General features: G+C 60.6%; 1 protein-coding gene and 1 long non-coding RNA gene across 5 annotated transcripts; one reads left to right on the top strand and one right to left on the bottom strand.

Moving 5' to 3' along the window:
* Window positions 1-98: 98 nt before the first annotated feature.
* LOC111558560 lies at window positions 99-5,046 on the bottom strand. 2 transcript variants are annotated; one of them, XR_006592575.1, is made up of 3 exons: window positions 3,738-5,046; window positions 1,204-3,422; window positions 99-476 (listed from the first exon to the last, which is right to left on the bottom strand). It is a non-coding gene; the product is annotated as an uncharacterized LOC111558560 (long non-coding RNA). The 2 variants fall into 2 exon arrangements; XR_002739569.2 differs by having other exon boundaries at window positions 1,204-3,815; window positions 4,279-5,046.
* Window positions 5,047-6,405: 1,359 nt separating this feature from the next.
* LY6E (lymphocyte antigen 6 family member E) lies at window positions 6,406-10,188 on the top strand. Of its 3 annotated transcripts, none has more exons than XM_019823222.3 (4): window positions 6,406-6,544; window positions 8,402-8,511; window positions 8,939-9,058; window positions 9,196-10,188. In XM_019823222.3, the coding sequence occupies exons 2-4, from the start codon at window positions 8,460-8,462 to the stop codon at window positions 9,432-9,434; spliced, it is 411 nt and encodes a 136-aa protein (XP_019678781.1). In that variant the 5' UTR covers window positions 6,406-6,544; window positions 8,402-8,459; the 3' UTR covers window positions 9,435-10,188. The 3 variants fall into 3 exon arrangements, with proteins under 3 accessions (XP_019678781.1, XP_023104172.1, XP_023104171.1); XM_023248404.2 differs by lacking the exon at window positions 6,406-6,544 and adding an exon at window positions 7,834-7,939 and having other exon boundaries at window positions 9,214-10,188; XM_023248403.2 differs by lacking the exon at window positions 6,406-6,544 and adding an exon at window positions 7,834-7,939.
* The last annotated feature ends 6,365 nt before the right edge of the window (window positions 10,189-16,553 follow it).

Raw genomic sequence — 16,553 nt, 5'->3', positions numbered from 1 at the left:
GGCTCTGTGCGGGACAGCTCGGAGCCTGGAGCCTGCTTCAGATTCTATGTCTCCCTCTGTCTCTGTCCCTTCCCTGCTCATGCTCTGTCTCTGTCTCAAAAATAAATAAAAACTTTAAAAAAATTAAAAAAAAATAAATAAAGCACGGGGACGGGACCCGTAGGCAGGAAGAGCTGCACTGGGGTTGTGACAGGTGACTGATTATATACCCTCAGGTAGGGCCGGGGTTAGGGACAGAGTAAGTGTCCTTCAGATGTATATGAGGGGCCATAAGCGGGGAGGATGATCGCCAGCATATATCTTGGGGGGTAGAGATAGAGGAAGTTTCCAAAGGAGTTTTTATATGTTAAAGTAGACTTACAGGACCCTGGGGGGTCGGGATAAGATTGTCTTTTGCCCTGAGCAAAGTGTCATCATGGAGGCAGCCAGCTCCTATAGGAATGCCACTCTGCCTGTTTCAAGGACTTGTCGCTGGGCTGTAGGCAGTAAGGGAACTTACTTCTTTGACTTTGTTTCCCACACCACAAACACTCAAGTTGGGGAGATCCGCTGGGCCAGCCTGAAGGGTCCTGACCGGGGCCCAGGGCAGGGACAGCAGGGAAAGGATGAAGCTGGCTTGTCCCCAGACCATGTGAGTGAATCCACAGTGTCCAGGAGAATGGAGACCCAGCTGGACCAGACCGACCACAGCCTTCCGCAGGGAAACAGGGAGGGGTCAGGGAAAGGGAAGGGGCCCCGGGGGGGGGGGGGGGGGGGGGGGAAGGGGGGAAGGGAGAGGCAAGGGAAAGGGTGGGGGTGGGGGCTGAGGGAGGAGGCGGTGCTGGAGGTGGTCCCTCTGGGCAGGGCCTTCCTGGAGATGGGGAGGGGAGGAAGGCTCTCGGGTTCTGCAGGGCTCCCCTGGGGCTGGGAGAACAGGCGGGCGGAGGGAGGGGGAAGCTGGCTAGAAGGGGGGCAGTGTGGGGGGCGGGCAGTCCTCTGGGCCAATGTTCTGACCCATGCTGATGACCCCCTGTGACCCTGGCTCCCGTCTAGCACCGGGGACTGGGATAAGGCCCTAAGGCTGGTGACAGAGGGAGCCTCCCAAGGCCACCCCCCTTGTGCAGGAGGCCCCCACCAGGGGCTACGCAACACCACTGGAGGGCCCAGAACTTGGTGGGACGCGGGGTCTGGCTGATCACTGCCTAGTCGAGACCAGGCCAGGACCTTTTAAAGCCAAATAGGCAGTAGTGTCTTTCCAGGTACGCTCGGGTGGGGAGCTCCCCAGGCATTGCTGTAAGGGAGGCCCCTGCCCTCTGTGTCTCCATCAACGGTCAACAAATATCAGCCTCCAGGTCCCCAGCCCCCGTGGGCCTCTCGGATCCCAGCTTCTCCATCGGCCACTGCCCTATGTCCTTAACTTGGAGAAATTAAAAGACAAAAGAAAGTTTTCACTCTGAAGATCCTTAACTTGTCCTGGGACAGCCATCATCTAGGTAAGGGGTCTTCTCGGTGCTCTGTGACAAATCCTGCGACTGATTCCCACGCACCATCTCTTCTGAGTCTGCTGCCGTGCAGCCTTCGGCAGGCACAGTCACGGAGGCTCCACCCAGCTGGCCACAAGGCCATTTGAGGAGGGTCTTGGCTTGTGCCTCCAGGAAGCCTGCAGTCTTGTGTGTGAAGCAGCCGCGGACTGTGGCCCCAACACCCCTTCCTGCAGCGCTCCCTCCTGCCAACCCCCCCCACCCCCGCAGTGCTATTCTTGCAAACATCACACTTCTAAATTCTAGGTGTGACTTTCTACCACAGCACCAGCTTTCAAGCTGTGTTTCCATTCAAATGTACTCATCTGGGTATTCACCGAGCACCTAGTACTTCCCAGGCAGTACTGGATGTCAGGGGGGAGAGGCAGGGACCACCCCGGCAGGAGGGGAGAGAGCGCCCCGATATGGGCACTTGAGCAGAGAAGCAAGCGTGCAGGCCAAGGAGGCCTGGAGCAGACTTCCTGTTCTGGGACTGGGAACAGATGTGCAAAGGCACTGAGGTGGGAGCCTGTGGTTGGAGCAGATGCTCTGAAATCACAGTAGCGCTTTGGACTCCGAGACGAGTGGGAGCCAGCCTGAGAGGGGTGTGTGAGGCTCCACTGGGAGATGCGGAGCTGGGCCCCCAGAGATAAGGCAGGGGTACAGAGCCACACAGCAGTTGCCGGTCCCTTGGGCTGCTCTCCTCACGCGCTGAGGCCCCACTGCCACACGTGGCCTTGCCTCCGACCCAGCTAGAACCCCAGAGTGGTAGAGGCCTGCAGGGCCCAGCCCAAGACTCTGTGGCTGGCTCCCGGCCCGGGTTTTGCCCCTACATGAGACAAGGTGGCAGGAGGGGGGTGCAGGGCCTGCACACTTTCCCACGGGACCCCTAAGCAGGGACCTGAGCAGTAGGAGTCCCCAGGCCCCGGGGCAGGGTGGGCAGCTCCAGGTGGGAGCACGGGGCCACTGAGAGGCTGATGCTGGGGCCCAAGGAGGCCAACAGCACCTGCCAGCAGCCTCGGAACAGCACCCGCAGACAGACAGCCGTGGCCGCCCGACACAGCCGGGGGCGGGGGATGGGTGCTTCCCTCTTCCAATGAGATGGCAGAATGCCGGAAAATGGCACCTCTTACGCGCTCTCTGCACCCCACAGCCACCTCTGCAGACTCAGCACCCCAAGCCAGGTTCCTGTTAGCTCAGGTCCCGAGAGTGGCCCTATGGATACCTCTTCTGCACTGGTGAGGGCAGCGGGCACCATTCTTTCCCAGTTCAGGACGCCGCCTTCCTGGGCCAGGGACCCAACCGGGACCTGCCTAACCACGCTCACACTTGGGTCCAGACCCTGGACAGGACGGGAGACATCCAGCAGCAAATGTGCGCCCCCCCCCCCGCCCCAAACTCAAAGGGCCCATAACCCATAACCCAAGCCTCAGCAGTCCCGGCCAGGAGAAAACTCCCCCAAGAGCACGTAGGAAAGGTTCACGGACACCCTGGGAGAGGCACAACACCCGCTGCTCCTGCCTGCTGGCCTTCCTACTCCCCTACCCAGCTGGGGGATGCCACCTTCCCAGGGCACCGACCAAGTTTCCATCAGCAGCGGTGACCAGAGGCCTCCAAAGGACTCACCAGTGCCGGCCTTCCTTCTCTCTGGGCTCAGCCAGGGACTTCGGGAACCAAGGCTGGAAAACTAAATGTACCTGACTGCGGGAGGGCTGGGTCACTTGCGTGGACGCCACTCCGTCCTGGAGCATCTGGGCCTCTGTGCTGTGTGGACTCTCCCACCGCTTCACTCGGTCATTCCTTCAGGGGTCACAGCAGGGCCTTCTGGACCAACCCGGCCAGCGTGGGGACCCTGGAGCCGGCAGGCCTGTGGTGGGGTGCTGGATGCCGGGGCCAGGCACAGCTGCAGTGGGGACCCGGGCCCTTTGCAGGGTGAGAAGGCACCAGCTCACAGGGAGTGCCCATGTGGGAGGCCATTTCGCCAGGGCTGCACCCACCTCCCTCTACCCATTGGGCCCTCCTCAGGACAGCGTCTGCCCAATCAGAGGTGGGGCGAACTAGGACAGGGAAAGTAAAAGCAGTCTGTGCTGGGGTTGGGGGTGGGGTAGGGGAGAGGAAGCTGACCCAGGAAATGTACAGTTAGTTTGCAAACTCAAAGTTCTTGACAAGCCCAAGAAAGGGAAGCAGAGGCAGGGGTGTCACAGGCACAGCCAGACCCTCGGGCAGGTGGATACACACCCGACCGCTCCGGTGGGTGTCCAACGTACACGAAGCAGGCTCCCACAGTTCTGGATTGAAGGAGGGAGCGTGAGCAGCCTGCCACGGGGAGGGGGGTGGGCAGGCCTATTAGAGGAACCCTCCTGCCATCACTTTGAGCCCAAGGAACCCCTCTGGCCGGTAGCTCCCGGGTATGCCAAGCCCCTGGATGCGGGGTCTCCTTCAGGAGGAATGGGTTCCAGGGCATGGCCACGACCCCCACCTGTTCAGACTTGCCCAACTGACTACATACTGAGAGCAAGCTTGGAGGGAGCCAGCCTGGCCTCCCCACCCCGGTTTCCCAAAGGACCCCACAGATTATATCATCCGGCATTGCACAAACCCCCTGGCTTGGCCACGTGTGTTCAGATTTGAGTCTGGCATTTTTCAAAGGACATTGGAGTCTCCTGGCTGACGTGTGGCAGTGACCTTGGGGACATTTTGTGAGTCGGTTGTTCACACAAGAGCCCTCTGAATCACAGGGTCCTGTCTCAAGGCAGAGCCTATTTTTGCTTTCACTCACCATGGGTGAGCACCCGCCATGGGCCAGAGGTGGCCTGGGTGTTGGGCACACGGATTCCCCTGTCCTCAAGGGCTGACCTGCTGGAGGGAATCAACAAGGAAGTGGCCCATGCCCAAACGGATGGGCAGGGCCAAGATAACATGTATGACTCTTGTGGGGACCGAGATTCATCCAATTCCTTTCCAGGAAGGTGGGAACGGGCCCTGTGTGCCAAAGGAACTTCACACTCCCCCTTCCAGGATAAGCCCAAAGCTGAGACTAAGATACCAGCAAGGTGCTGCACAGGGAAAGGATGAGAAAGTGCCACCAAGGCCCCCATCCTGCCCTCCAGAGGTCAGATCCAGAAGAGGAACCTACTGCATGTCCCTGGGGAACGTGAAACCCCACAGATGCCACCACTCCTTGGCTGGGGACATTTTGTGACACACACAGAGCCCCACCTTCAGCCTCCAAGGAAAGAGCCCCCAAAGTCTTCCCAAATTGATCTCTCCCACGTCATCTGGATGTTACAGAAAACCAGGCAAGGTCTGACCCTGATCCTGACACTGTGAAGACAAACACACACACACACACACACACACACACACACACACACACACACACTTACATGCATACTCATACACACCAGCCACACATCCACTCATACCCCCGCCCTGCACACTCACATGGTGCCTAATGCACCCCCAGACCTTTCCCGCGTGTCCGGTGCCATTATAGGGTCCCTCTTCCCATCCAGCTCCATCCCAGCCACTCTGCCATTCTGTCTCAGCTCCCTCCCCCTCCCCTCCCCCTCCCCTCAGCTCCTTCCTCCTCCCCTCCCCAACTATAAAGTTAAGAAGCCTCTTCCTCTGGGGCCCTCCTCCACTGTCACCCAGGTGCCACCGAGAAAGGCTGAGAGACAAGGCCAGGTGCCATAGCTCCCCACCGGAAGTGTGTTGTGAATGTGTGAAGTATATTTCAAAAACAAGAAAGTGGCAGAGACTCAGCAAACTGCAGGTCTCTACAAGAAGAGGAAGAGACCGGCAAAGGGAGGAGGCGAGGAGGGCCAGGCAGCCCTGGCCTGTGGGCAAAACACAGCATCTTCAGCTCCCCGTGGGCTGTGCGTGGTCTCCCTCCCTGGCCAATGGCAGGCAGGATGCAGGGACACGGCGGGGGGGGGGGGGGGTGCTGCCCAGAGCGGGTGGTGCAGGTCCAGCCAGGGACTATCTATTGAGAGGACCCATGAAAGGCTTTGCCATCAGGCTAAGGATGCTGGCTTTGTTCTAACGGCCCCCTAGGCTCTGGCCGGGAGGTCAGATCAGGCTGGCTTTGGGAACGGATCCCTACCCCCCACCCCCGTCCCACCCCGGCTGCAGAGTGAGCTGGGGGCCTGAGAGCATCCTGGCGGAGTGTCTTGGCCCAGTGGCGCAGCCACATAAGAAGCGGCCCTGCGCCCAGAGGATAAAGGGGTCCAGAACGAGCAAAGATGGACCGTCGCCGGGGATCCCTGTGGCCCGCCACCACTGCCCCCCTCCGACCTCCCTCCCCCACCCACGGGAGAGCTCACGGCTCAGCCCCGAGGCGAGGCCGGGAGCCGAGGACCACAGGCAGCCCGGAGCAGAGGGCGCGACGTGCCAGGGGCAAGGTCCCTGCCTCCTCGCCGCCCTCAGCCGGCCCCAGGGTCGGAAACGCTCCCACCGCACTGGGCAGAAGCTACGCGAGCCTTCCCGGAGAGGGGCCGCCCCCGCCCACACACGCTCGCGGAGCGTCGCCCGGCTGCCCCGCGATGTCCAGCGGCCTGCGTCCAGCGGGCCAGCGACACCTCCCTGGGCCAGGGCTCGGAGTCCGGGTGGGGGCGCGCCAGACCCGCCCGGTTGCGGGAACTCTGACTCTCCCGCTGCGCGCGCGTCCCCCGCCCCTCCCGCAAGCACGCCGACCCCGACCGGCCTCCGCGCCCACCCCCAGCCCGCGGGAACGCCGACCGCGCCCCCCGCGCGCCGACCGAGCTCCCCCCGCCCGCACGAGCGCCGGCTCCGCCCCCGCCCCGCCCACTGGAACGTCGACTCCGCCCCCCGCGCGCCCCCAGCCCGCCGGAAAGATAACTCCGCCCCCCGCCCGAAGGAGCGGCGACTCCGCCCCCTGCCCGCCCCTGCGCCCCCCGCCCGCCGGAGCGCCGACTCCGCCCGCCGTTCCCCGCCCGCTCGGCTGCCGGGAGTCCGGGAGTGTCGTGCGATTGGGCGCCAGGCTCGGGCAGCTCGGCGAGGCCGTGGACCTGCGTCTGCCCCGTGTGAGTCGGCGGGGCCCGGATCCCGGCGGGGAAGCAGGGATGACCCCTTCGGCGCCGGGCAGGGCGTAGGGGGAGCGAGCAGGGTGCCGGGGGAGACGCCGGAGGGTCCGGGGGAGGCCGGGAGTCGGGGCTTAGGGGTGGGCCCAGTGCCAGGGGGCTGAGCCTCCACTCCCCTCCCCCAGTCCTCCCGAATATCCCCCGAGATCCGGGCTGGAGCCGGCGCACACCGCCACCCGGCGCCCTTCCTGGCTGGGTGACCCAGAGCTGCGCGGGCGTGGGGCCCGTCACCCAGCTCCAGGTTCCCCACCTTCGCTCCCGAGGGGACTGGGGAGGGGCAGCCTTCCTGACTCGGGAAGGGGGCTGGGATCTTGGCGGGCCGGTGGGATGGGGAGAATGCACTGGCCTCCCCGGGGGGGGGGGACCCCTGGAACTGGAGCCTACCCAGGGGAGGCGTGAAAGCTTCTTGTCTGCCAAAGATTATGCAAGCGTGTGAGGTGCCCGGGAGCCTCCGCCCCCCACGCTGATCCACCTGACCCCTTCCCGTCGCTGGGGGCGAGGACTAGCTCTTACTTCTCTGCTGGCCCCCAGTCACGGGATGCCTGGCTTTGTCAGAAATCAGCCCATGAGCCTGGGGGAGGCTGTCTGGGTCCCAGATGGCGCTGTCCCAGAAGCCCACTGGTCACTCTCAGGGCTCCTTTTGCTGGACCCTGCTAATGTCCATCCACTCCAGCCAGTGCCTGGACTCAGCCCAGTGGGGCCTGTTTGATTGGGTGCCTGGCAGTGGACAGTGGGGACGGTGGCCGGGCATTCCAGAGCTTCCTTGAGAACAGCTCAGGGCTTCTCCATGCACAAACCCTACTTTATAGAAGAGGAAACGAGGGAGGCTCCTTCCTCCCTGAACTGTCTGGATCTGGGGTCAAGCCCCTGCTGGGCATGACACCGTTTCTGGGCATTTGCAGCTCCTGTCCCTGACCCCAAGATGTCAGCCCAGACCCAGGACTAGGCTGGGGGGAGGGGGGGTGCTGTTCTCTCTCTGATATTCTCCTTCCTCCCAGTGCCTGGGAACCAGCTCCCAGGCCTAGAATGCCCATCCCCCGCCCATGGCTGTCCCCAGCAGAAGGCACCAGGCAGCTCCTCCCACACCATGCCTCCTGCAGAACGGAGAGCCAGAACGCCAGCTGGTCGCCTTCCGAGTGCTTTCTCCACCCACTGCCTCTGGTCCCTGCCCACAAGAGGGTCCTGGTGTAGGCACCGGGCAGCCCCCACAGACTCCTGAGCCTGTTTTTTGGGCACAGAATGGGCGAAGAGCAGACACTCGTGGGCTCGCTGACTTCGGCACTGAATAACACACAGAATGGAAAGCACCCCGCGCCCTCAGCACAGAAGCGGCTGGAGGTGGGGGCTCAGCTAAGTGTGCCTCGTGCACCCACCCAGCCCCTGAGACCCCGTGTCAGGAATGGAGCTGGCTCATGGAAGGTTCTGGATGCAGCCTGGCTAATATCGCTGGTCACTATGTCCTCTCCCCCAGGACCACGACCAGGGGGCCACTCTTTTGGCCTCCCTTTCTGTTTGGTCCTGAGACTAATGAGCTCCCTCGGCTGGCCCCATCCGCAAGCAGCACAGGGTTGGGGGGGGGGGGCTTCCCATCCAGGAGGACTGTGCACCGAGTGAGGGGTGGGTCAGGAGTGGAACAGAGAGACCCTTTGTGTGCTGGCTCTGCTGCTGGAAGCTGGCAGGCCCCCCCTGCCATCTGCACAATGGGGGCAGCCCGGCTCCAGGGCCAGGGGCTCTGGCTCCACTGGGAGGAGGGAGGCGTGGGGCACGCAGCCCGGGTCCTCCAACCAGATGTCTCTCCAGGCAGGGCCACTTTCTTTGCCTTTGTGAGACCCCAGAGAGGACACCTGTCTTCTCCAGTATGAAGGTCTTCCTGCCCGTGCTGCTGGCTGCCCTTCTGGGTGTGGAGCAAGGTGAGATGCCCTTGGGGCCCCAGGCCTGTGGGTGAGCTGGGCCTTCCTCCCGGACTCTCTCTCCACCTTCTCTCCTGAGCAGTGCCCAGGGGTCCTTCAGGCCAGTTCCCGTGGGACCTGTTCTAGGAGGCCTAGCAGAGCCTCTCCCCCAGCAAAGCGGGGGGTCATGCTTCCTGCTCCCCCTGGAGGCCTGGGTTCTGCCCCCAACACACTTATCACTGTGCACTTGGGTGGCCCTGGAGTCCCTTCAGGATCGGGGTCCCCAGTCATTCATTGTCTTTTTGGGTCTCCAGCCAGAGTCTGGAATGTGATAATTGCTCTGTTAGCATGTGCAAATGATTGGGTGTTGGTGTTGGCTCAGGACTGGAAGGGAAGTTTCCCGGCTTGAGACAGGTGTCACCTAGAGCATGCCCCCCTTCTTCTGCAGCTCACTCCCTGGTGTGCTTCTCTTGCACGAATCAGAACAGTAATTTCTACTGCCTAAAACCAACCATCTGCTCGGACTCGGACAACTACTGCGTGACCGTATCTGCCTCCGCCGGCATCGGTGAGTGCTGGTACCTGCTTCTGCCGGGATCTGGGCATCGGTGAGCCCCGGTGCCTGCCTCCGCCGGCATCCGTGAGTGCCGGCGGCCGGCCTCTCCCCGCTTCCTGGGCCTTTGCCCTCTGCCCTTACCCTCACAGCCTTGTCTTCCCGCCTAGGGAACCTGGTGGACTTCGGCCATACCCTGAACAAGGGCTGCTCCCCGATCTGCCCCAGCCCCAGCATCAACCTCGGCGTGGCGTCTGTGGGCACCTATTGCTGCCAGAGTTTCCTGTGCAACATCAGCACGGCCGGCGGGGGGCTGAGGGCCAGTGCCGCCGTGTTGGGCCTCGGGCTCCTGCTCAGTCTGCTGTCTGCCCTGCAGCGGCTTGGGCCCTGACCGCCGGGGCCCTACAGCCGGCCCAGACTCCCCCAGCTCAGGAAGGAAGGCCCGGCCCCTCTTCCTTTGACTCGTCACCCTGCTTGATCCCAGTTCTCCCAGCCCTCCCCGCCCTCGGTCCCCCCCCTGGTCAGGCCCCCGGGCCTGCACCTGCCCTAAGAGGGGCCGGCTGCCCTCACTTCTCAGGCAGTGACGTGACCTTCCTCGGGGAACCTGGGAAGGGATGAGGGCTGGAGCCTGAGGGTCCCAGAGTCAGAACTGAGTCCTGGGGACACTCTAGGAGGCACACGTAAGCCCCAGGCCCTGCCCCGTCCAGGCTGTGTCTGCCCCCAGGTGGTGTGGAAGATGTGCTCTCTGCCACTGTGTCCCGGAAGGGCAAGCGTGCTGTTGCCACAGGTGACTGTGTAAACTCAGCTGTGTGGACGCGTGTGCCGGGTGCCCCTGTGGCGTGTGTGCGAGTGTGTGGCCGTGTCCGGGCCCGTGTGTGTGCGGGATAAGTGCCAGGGGTCCGGCATTAGCAGCCGCCGAGCTCCCCGAGTCCACACCAGAACTTCTTTTCTCTGGCATTTCTACGCCCCACTTTAAGGGGAGCCGTTTGGAAGACGGGGTTCCAGTGCGTCTGGGCTTGACTGCTGGTCCCAGGAATCGGTTCCCACCCCCAACTCCAGCCGCAGCCCCCACCCCCTCCCTCCACCCCATACTGGAGTCTGTCTGCTGCCTCGGTGCCTCAAATAAACGCGTGTTCCCAACCCTTCCTGCCCTGGGTGTGACAGCCTGTGGCTGCTCGTCTGGGAGTCCCCCTCCCAGCAGGGTCCTAGTGTGGGGGGGCTCCCTGCCGGAAGGCCCCACCCTGAGGTGCACGGCAGGGAGAGGGCTCTCCCAAGTTCACAGCTGGCTGCCCTCCAGGCTGAGAAGGGAACGTCCACCCCACGTCCTCCACTTCTTCCTGTGCTGGGCGAGGCAGGGCCGTGTGGGAAGTTCATCCTCGGGCGGGACAGGTCAGGACAGGTTAGGACAGGAAGCAGGGAGGGAGGTCAGTCTGCTTCTGGGAGGAAGGCAGCACCCTCCAGAGGGAGGAATGGGTCTGGACAGGGAAGGTGAGGGCCTGTAGGAGCAGGCACGTGGGGTGGGCACCGGCACCTGGGTCTCTGGGACTTGGGGATGGGATACCAGGGCTGGTCGGGTCGAGGTGGGCACAGGAGAACCTGGCTGGGCAGGCAGGGGCCTGGTGAGTCGGTGAGCAAGACACCTGTTCCTGAAGCCCCTGGCCACCCCTGCCCCGTGCTCACTTACTCTCTGCCGGCCATGTGTTTGGGGTCTGCGGGGTCTGCTCCTGGGGAAGAGTCTATGGTCACCCCCTGGGGCTTCTTTGATGGGGCTGAGGAGGGGGGTGGCTGGCGAGGAAATAAGGACAAAGGTTCCTTGAAGCTAGGTCAGGACGCCCCTGACAGGCAGGTCAGAGTCCGCTCGATGTGACAGGCCGGGTCTGAGGACCCAGAGGGGCCCTGAGGGACCAGCTGAGAGGGTCCTAGGTTTCATGCAGGATAGAAATCAAACGGGAGCCGGGAGGAACGGAGGGATGGAGTGGCCGGGGGCTCAGGAACTCGGGAAGGAGAGGGAGTCGCCTTGTCACGGGGAGTCAGGGGTTCGTATCGGAAAGGGGTCCAGGGTGTGTGTTCCTTCAGGGATCCAGGGTCGAGTCCCATCAGAGGCCAGTGTCAGGTGAGCGACGGGTGTTATTCCAAGAGTTCTGAAGGTGGGGGTATTGACGGCTGGTGTCAGCCCAGGTTTGTTCCAAGCTAATGTCCTGGAATGTGTTTGGGATCCTGTTCTTTCAGACGTTATCAGGTGTTTGGGGGCTAGGACGAAACTCAGAATGATTAATTTTCTTGCTTCTCCCTTGGAGTGGGAATGGCTTCTTTGACTCAGATGCATGAGTAACTGGGGCCGAAAAGAAACCGGACATGGAGCCTTTCTAACGTGGAGTCCCTTCACTTCGTGTCCCACACCTGCCTCCCCACCCAGGTTGCCCCGAGGCTGGCCAGAACCCTGGTGTGCCCGTGTCCAGAGTCCAAGGAACACTGTCCGGCAGGGTGGGACAGTGGTCAGTGTGGGGACTCAGGATTCTGGCCCATCTCCAGGGATCCCTGAGATCGGCCGTGGGCACTGAAATGCACAAATGTGTCCTCATCATCATGGCCACCGAAAGGGACAGCCAGCCTACATGCACAGCCAAGTGGTAATGCGACGATTGCGCCCAAGGGAGGGATAGCCCCAGACAAGTAGGGCAGGAGGAGGGATCTGCCCCAGTGGGGCAACAAGAGGAAGAAGACCCAGTCCCAACCAGTGCCTTGCAGAAGGATCTAGAAGCCCATCAGGGCAGCCTGATTGAGATTCAGTGGGCAGGGAGTATGTGATTCACCTGAGTGGGTCAGACTGGCATTAAAAATGAAAGAAGGGGCACCTGGCTGGCTTTGCCGGTAGAGCATGTGACCCTCGATCTCGGGGTTGTGAGTTTGAGCCCCATGTTGGGGGTAGACATTACTTAAAAAATAAGAAATTAGGGGCTCTTGGGTGGCTCAGTCGGTTAAGCGTCTGACTTCAGCTCAGGTCACGATATCATGGTTTGTGAGTTCGAGCCTCGCATCGGGCTCTGTGCTGATGGCTCAGAGCCTGGAGTCTGCTTTGGATTCTGTGTCTCCCAGTCTCTCTGCCCTTCCCCTACTTGCTCTCTGTCTCTGTCTCTCAAAAAATGAATAAATGTTTAAAAAAATTAAATAAAAATAAAAAATTTTAAAACAAGGAAAAGAATTCAAGGAGCTTGAAATCAGAATGTCCCCCAGAAACACTGGCAACTGTTGTCACAGATGACGATTCCCCAGAGCTCTGAGTCCCCAGGTGGAATCTGTTCGCTGGGTTGCTCACTCAACAGTAAATCAGGCCACTTTGCTGGAGTAGCTAGACGCTGAGTTGAGATAGGTGGGCAGTGGTGGGGTGGGCAAGAGGGAGCTGGCAAGTGGACTTGAAACCTGAAAACCGTGGTCAGGACTGGACGCTGGGGGCAGTGGTGGGATATCTGTGTGCCCTGTGCTCTGTTCCTGGTAAGAGTATTATACCCTGGGCTGGGTATTGGAGCCACTTGCCCTCCTGGGTGGACAGCCCTCAGGCCCAGCACTCCTTCTGCTCTGGGTCGAAGGGCCAAGTCCCTGTAGGGCTGGGGTCAGAGAATGGTGGCCCCCCCTTGTTCCTGCTGCCCCTGCCTGGGGAGATGGGAGGCTGGTGGCGGGCAGGCTGAGTGTGGGAGCAGAGGGAGGCAGGGTGGGGCTGGGTGAGGTGCAGAGGGGATGGGAGGAGGAGCCTGGGGCTTTGAGTTTCTATTTCCTGCAGGCTGGGGGAAGGTAGGTAGGGTGGGGAGGGGCGGGGCTGGGGAAAGGAACCTTGCTGGGTGGCCCTGCCCCAGACTCTCCTGGGCCCTGGCATCTGTCCAGGCAGGCTGCAGCGAGGAGCCCTGCGAGGGCTGTCGGGCCAGGCACCGCTCTGGCCAGGAGCCCAGGCTCCCCAATCTCAGCGCCCAGGTGCCTGGGGATGCCCCTCCCCACCCTGTTTCTGGGTAGCCAAATTCAGCTTTGTCTTCTGACCCCGGGTTTCCTGCATCTACCCACAGAGGGGGTCTCTCTGGGGAGTGCATGGGTGTGCCTGGCCCCTGCCCCCTGGGCTGCCCCTCCCTGGCTGCTGGGTCTGCACCTGCTGGCCTGGGAGGTGGAGGGGATCCTGCCTGTCCTCTGGCTTCCTCCCACTGTGCTCCTCCAGGGGTGCCCGTGGTCCAGGCTGGCGGGGCACTGCACCTCCTCCCCCGCACCCCGTCCTTGGCATCTCTCAGTGGGCTGGAGAAAAAGATCACCTACTGAGGAGAATAACTGAGAATAACAGCTGAGTTCTTGACAGCAACTATGGAAGCAGAATAAAGGACCTAGATGGTAACCCAGATTTCTCTGGGCAGCAAAAATATCAGAATAAAGTTGAAAGAAAGCCATTGCCAGACAAACGAAACCAAGAGTGCCTCACCTTGCACTAGAAGAAAGTGTAAGAAATGTTCCTGGGCCAGAAGGAAAATACCGCTTGCAAGTCCTGGACCCAGGAATGAGGAAGACACTGGTAAGTCTAAATGAACACTGATTTTGTAAAAAGATTAATAAATGTGTCGTACGGGAGACAGGTCTATACGGGGAGAATTGAAAGTCACGACATAGTGCTGTGCAGAACCCATCAGCACAGTGAGCCCCGGGGGGCGCAGAGAGGGTCCCTCCTGTCGGGGACATCTCCATGCGTGCCGCCTCCAGAACAGCACCGCACGCTTGGAAAGAGAACCTCAACTTCCAAACTAGTAGAGGGAAAATTGAAAAAGACCCCAAATCACCAAGAAAAGAGGCAAGGAGAGAAAGAGAAGAAAGGAACATAGGTCCATCAAGGAGGGATCATTAAAAAAATCACAGTAATATGGCGGATTAAAACCCACGTGTGTCTCCGTAATTTTATTAAATGTAAATGGATTTAATGATCCAATGAAAGCACAGAGGTTGTCTGAGCCGTTCTGAAACTACCCAGCATGTGCTGTCCACAGAGACACTTGAACCTGAGACTACATAGTTTGGAGCAAAACAGAGCATCACGGCAACTCATGAAATCTTTTAAAAAACGATACATCTTATATAATTACATGATCAAAAGACGAAACATCATACCAAGTAGGTTCTCCAATCACAATGCAATTGTGCTTTAAACTATCAACAAGAATACAGAAAATTCTGTGTCTGAAAATGAAAGATATGTCTTCTAAATAACTCATGGGTCACAGAAGAAATCAAAACGGGCATCATGTCACACCTTAACGAAATGGTAACAGATATACTGTATATCAGAACCCATGGAAATGCTGATCCACGCTTAGAACTTATGGGTTTACCTTCATGTATTAAAAACAAGAAAAGATTCAGCATTAATGAATGAAGCATACATCGAAAGAAGTTATAGAAAGAAGGCAGAATAAATCCCCCAAAATAGAATAAAGGAGAAAGAAAGGAGGAAGATAGGAAAGAGGAAGGAAAAATAAATAAAGAGCAGACCTGAAGGATACAGAGGCTATGGATGCAGGAAGCGGGCTTACCAAAAATAGTTATTTATTGGGAAACACTGGCAACGCGTGTAACGCTGGTGAGACCGGTCAGGGGAAAAAGAGGGGGAAACGGCAATACAGCAATGGGAAGAACCGCCAGGCTGTGGTCTCAATGGCTGCGTCTCCTTCCAATCCCCTAGGGGTCCGGAGCCTGACCCTCCAGCGAAAGTGTTAGGAGGCGGGGTCTGCAGGGGGGTAGGGGAGGGGGGCGCCTGAGCCCTAAGAGTGACAGACACACAAGGAGGGGACTCCTGTCCTTTTTAAAGAGGTTGCAGAGGGCCCCCTGAGCCCTTGGCCAGGTGCCGACGCCTCCAGGAGGGGGGCTCTGAGCCCGGAAGGTGGCCCGGCCCTGAACTTGGGGGTGGCCTGACCTCAGAGTCCCGGGGGGGGGGGCGTGCATAAGCCACCCAAACGGTAGTGTTTTGTTACCGCAGCCCAAACAGACGACGACAGTATCGACAGAGGTTTAAAACATGACACAAGGATTTGGCTCTCACCTTTAATAGAAAAATTTGAACATTTAAAGTGATAGAGGTAAATCATTCACCCAGAGCTAATAAAAAACATTGCCAGGAAAAATAGAACACAGGAAGCTCGGATTTTTGTTGTTTCTTGTGAAAGTTTTACTCTGACTTGACCGCAGTCCCAGGAGGCTGCGGAGCCCGAAGAGGCCCTCGTGCGCGAGGACCCGCCGCGTGACCCGCCCGGCCTCGCCCCTGCCGCCGTGCAGCGCGCGCGCGCGCGCGCGCGCCCCGCCCCGCCCCTGCAGCTTGTCGGCGGTTCGTCGTCCCCGCAAACGGGTCACTTCGGGCGCGGTGGTTGGCGTGTTTTCCGGTGTCGCGTATCCCCGGCCGCTTTATGGGGACGCGGTTGACGCGCAGGCGGCGCGGGCGTCAGGTGTGCGGGCCTGACTCACAAGTGCCGCCGAGCGCCGGCCGCGCGGGCTCCCGGGAACCAGTGTCTCCTCCTGGCGGGGCGGGCGCGCCTCTGCCCTCGGTCGGCTCGCTCCCGCCCCAGGGGGCCGCGCACCTGACCTTCGGCTCCTGAGGCCGCGCTCGCCTCCCCCAGCCCCGCCTCGGGAACCACAGAGCCGAGCGCCTTTTCCACGAGTTTGGTTTTTCTCGTCTCTCTTCCTCCTCTTGGTTCAAATTCCACATACAAGTGAGAGCGCGCGGTGTGTGACAGCATCTGTCCTCAGACTTGTGTCAGCGGGCCCACGCGCACTTCACCGATGGCAGGCTCCCCTTCTTCGTGGCCCAGTTAATACCCCCCCGCCTCCCCAGCATACACCGCATGCTCTTTATTCATTCGTCCATCCTGGGACGCGCCGGGGCCCCCGTGTCTTGGCTATTGCATAACACTGCTGTGAGCGTGGGGTGCAGGGCAGTGTTACTGAAATGGAATCACAGAGCCTGTGGCTTTTTCCACGCAGCCTGCCACCCCGGAGAACCGCCCCCCATGACACAGTTCTTTTCCTGCGGAGCCGCTTCCCGATGTGGGTCCGCGGCATGCTGTTTAACCCCCACCTGGTGAAGGGCGTCTGGAGTGTTTCCACTTGGGGGGACGTTACAAACAGAGCTGCCATCAAACAGCCGTGTCCCATGTTTGCCGTCTCCTGTGTCACAGGACGAACCGTGTCCCCGGAGCCACACCCGAGTCCCACCCTCAGGGCCGCAGGGTGACTGTGCTCGGAGGTGGGCCTTTGTGGAGGTGACTGAGGTACAGGAGGGCACTGGGGGCCCTGATCCAGGCTGGTGTCCCCACAAAAAGGGGAGGCCAGGACACAGACACGCACGGGGGTTGGGGGGGTGACCACGTGAGGACACGGGGAGGGGACGCCGTCCACCCGCCAGGGAGAGGCCTCAGCGCGCGTCTGCGCCCCGCCCTGCCCCTGCAGCTTCTCGGCCTTGCGAGCCTGGGTCTCTGTGTCTCAGACCGTCCAGGGC

The sequence above is a fragment of the Felis catus genome, chromosome F2, assembly GCF_018350175.1.
Source record: "Felis catus isolate Fca126 chromosome F2, F.catus_Fca126_mat1.0, whole genome shotgun sequence".
Lineage (NCBI taxonomy): Eukaryota > Metazoa > Chordata > Mammalia > Carnivora > Felidae > Felis > Felis catus.
The sequence above is the reverse complement of the archived record's forward strand: the minus strand, read 5'-3'. Positions and strand labels throughout refer to the sequence as shown.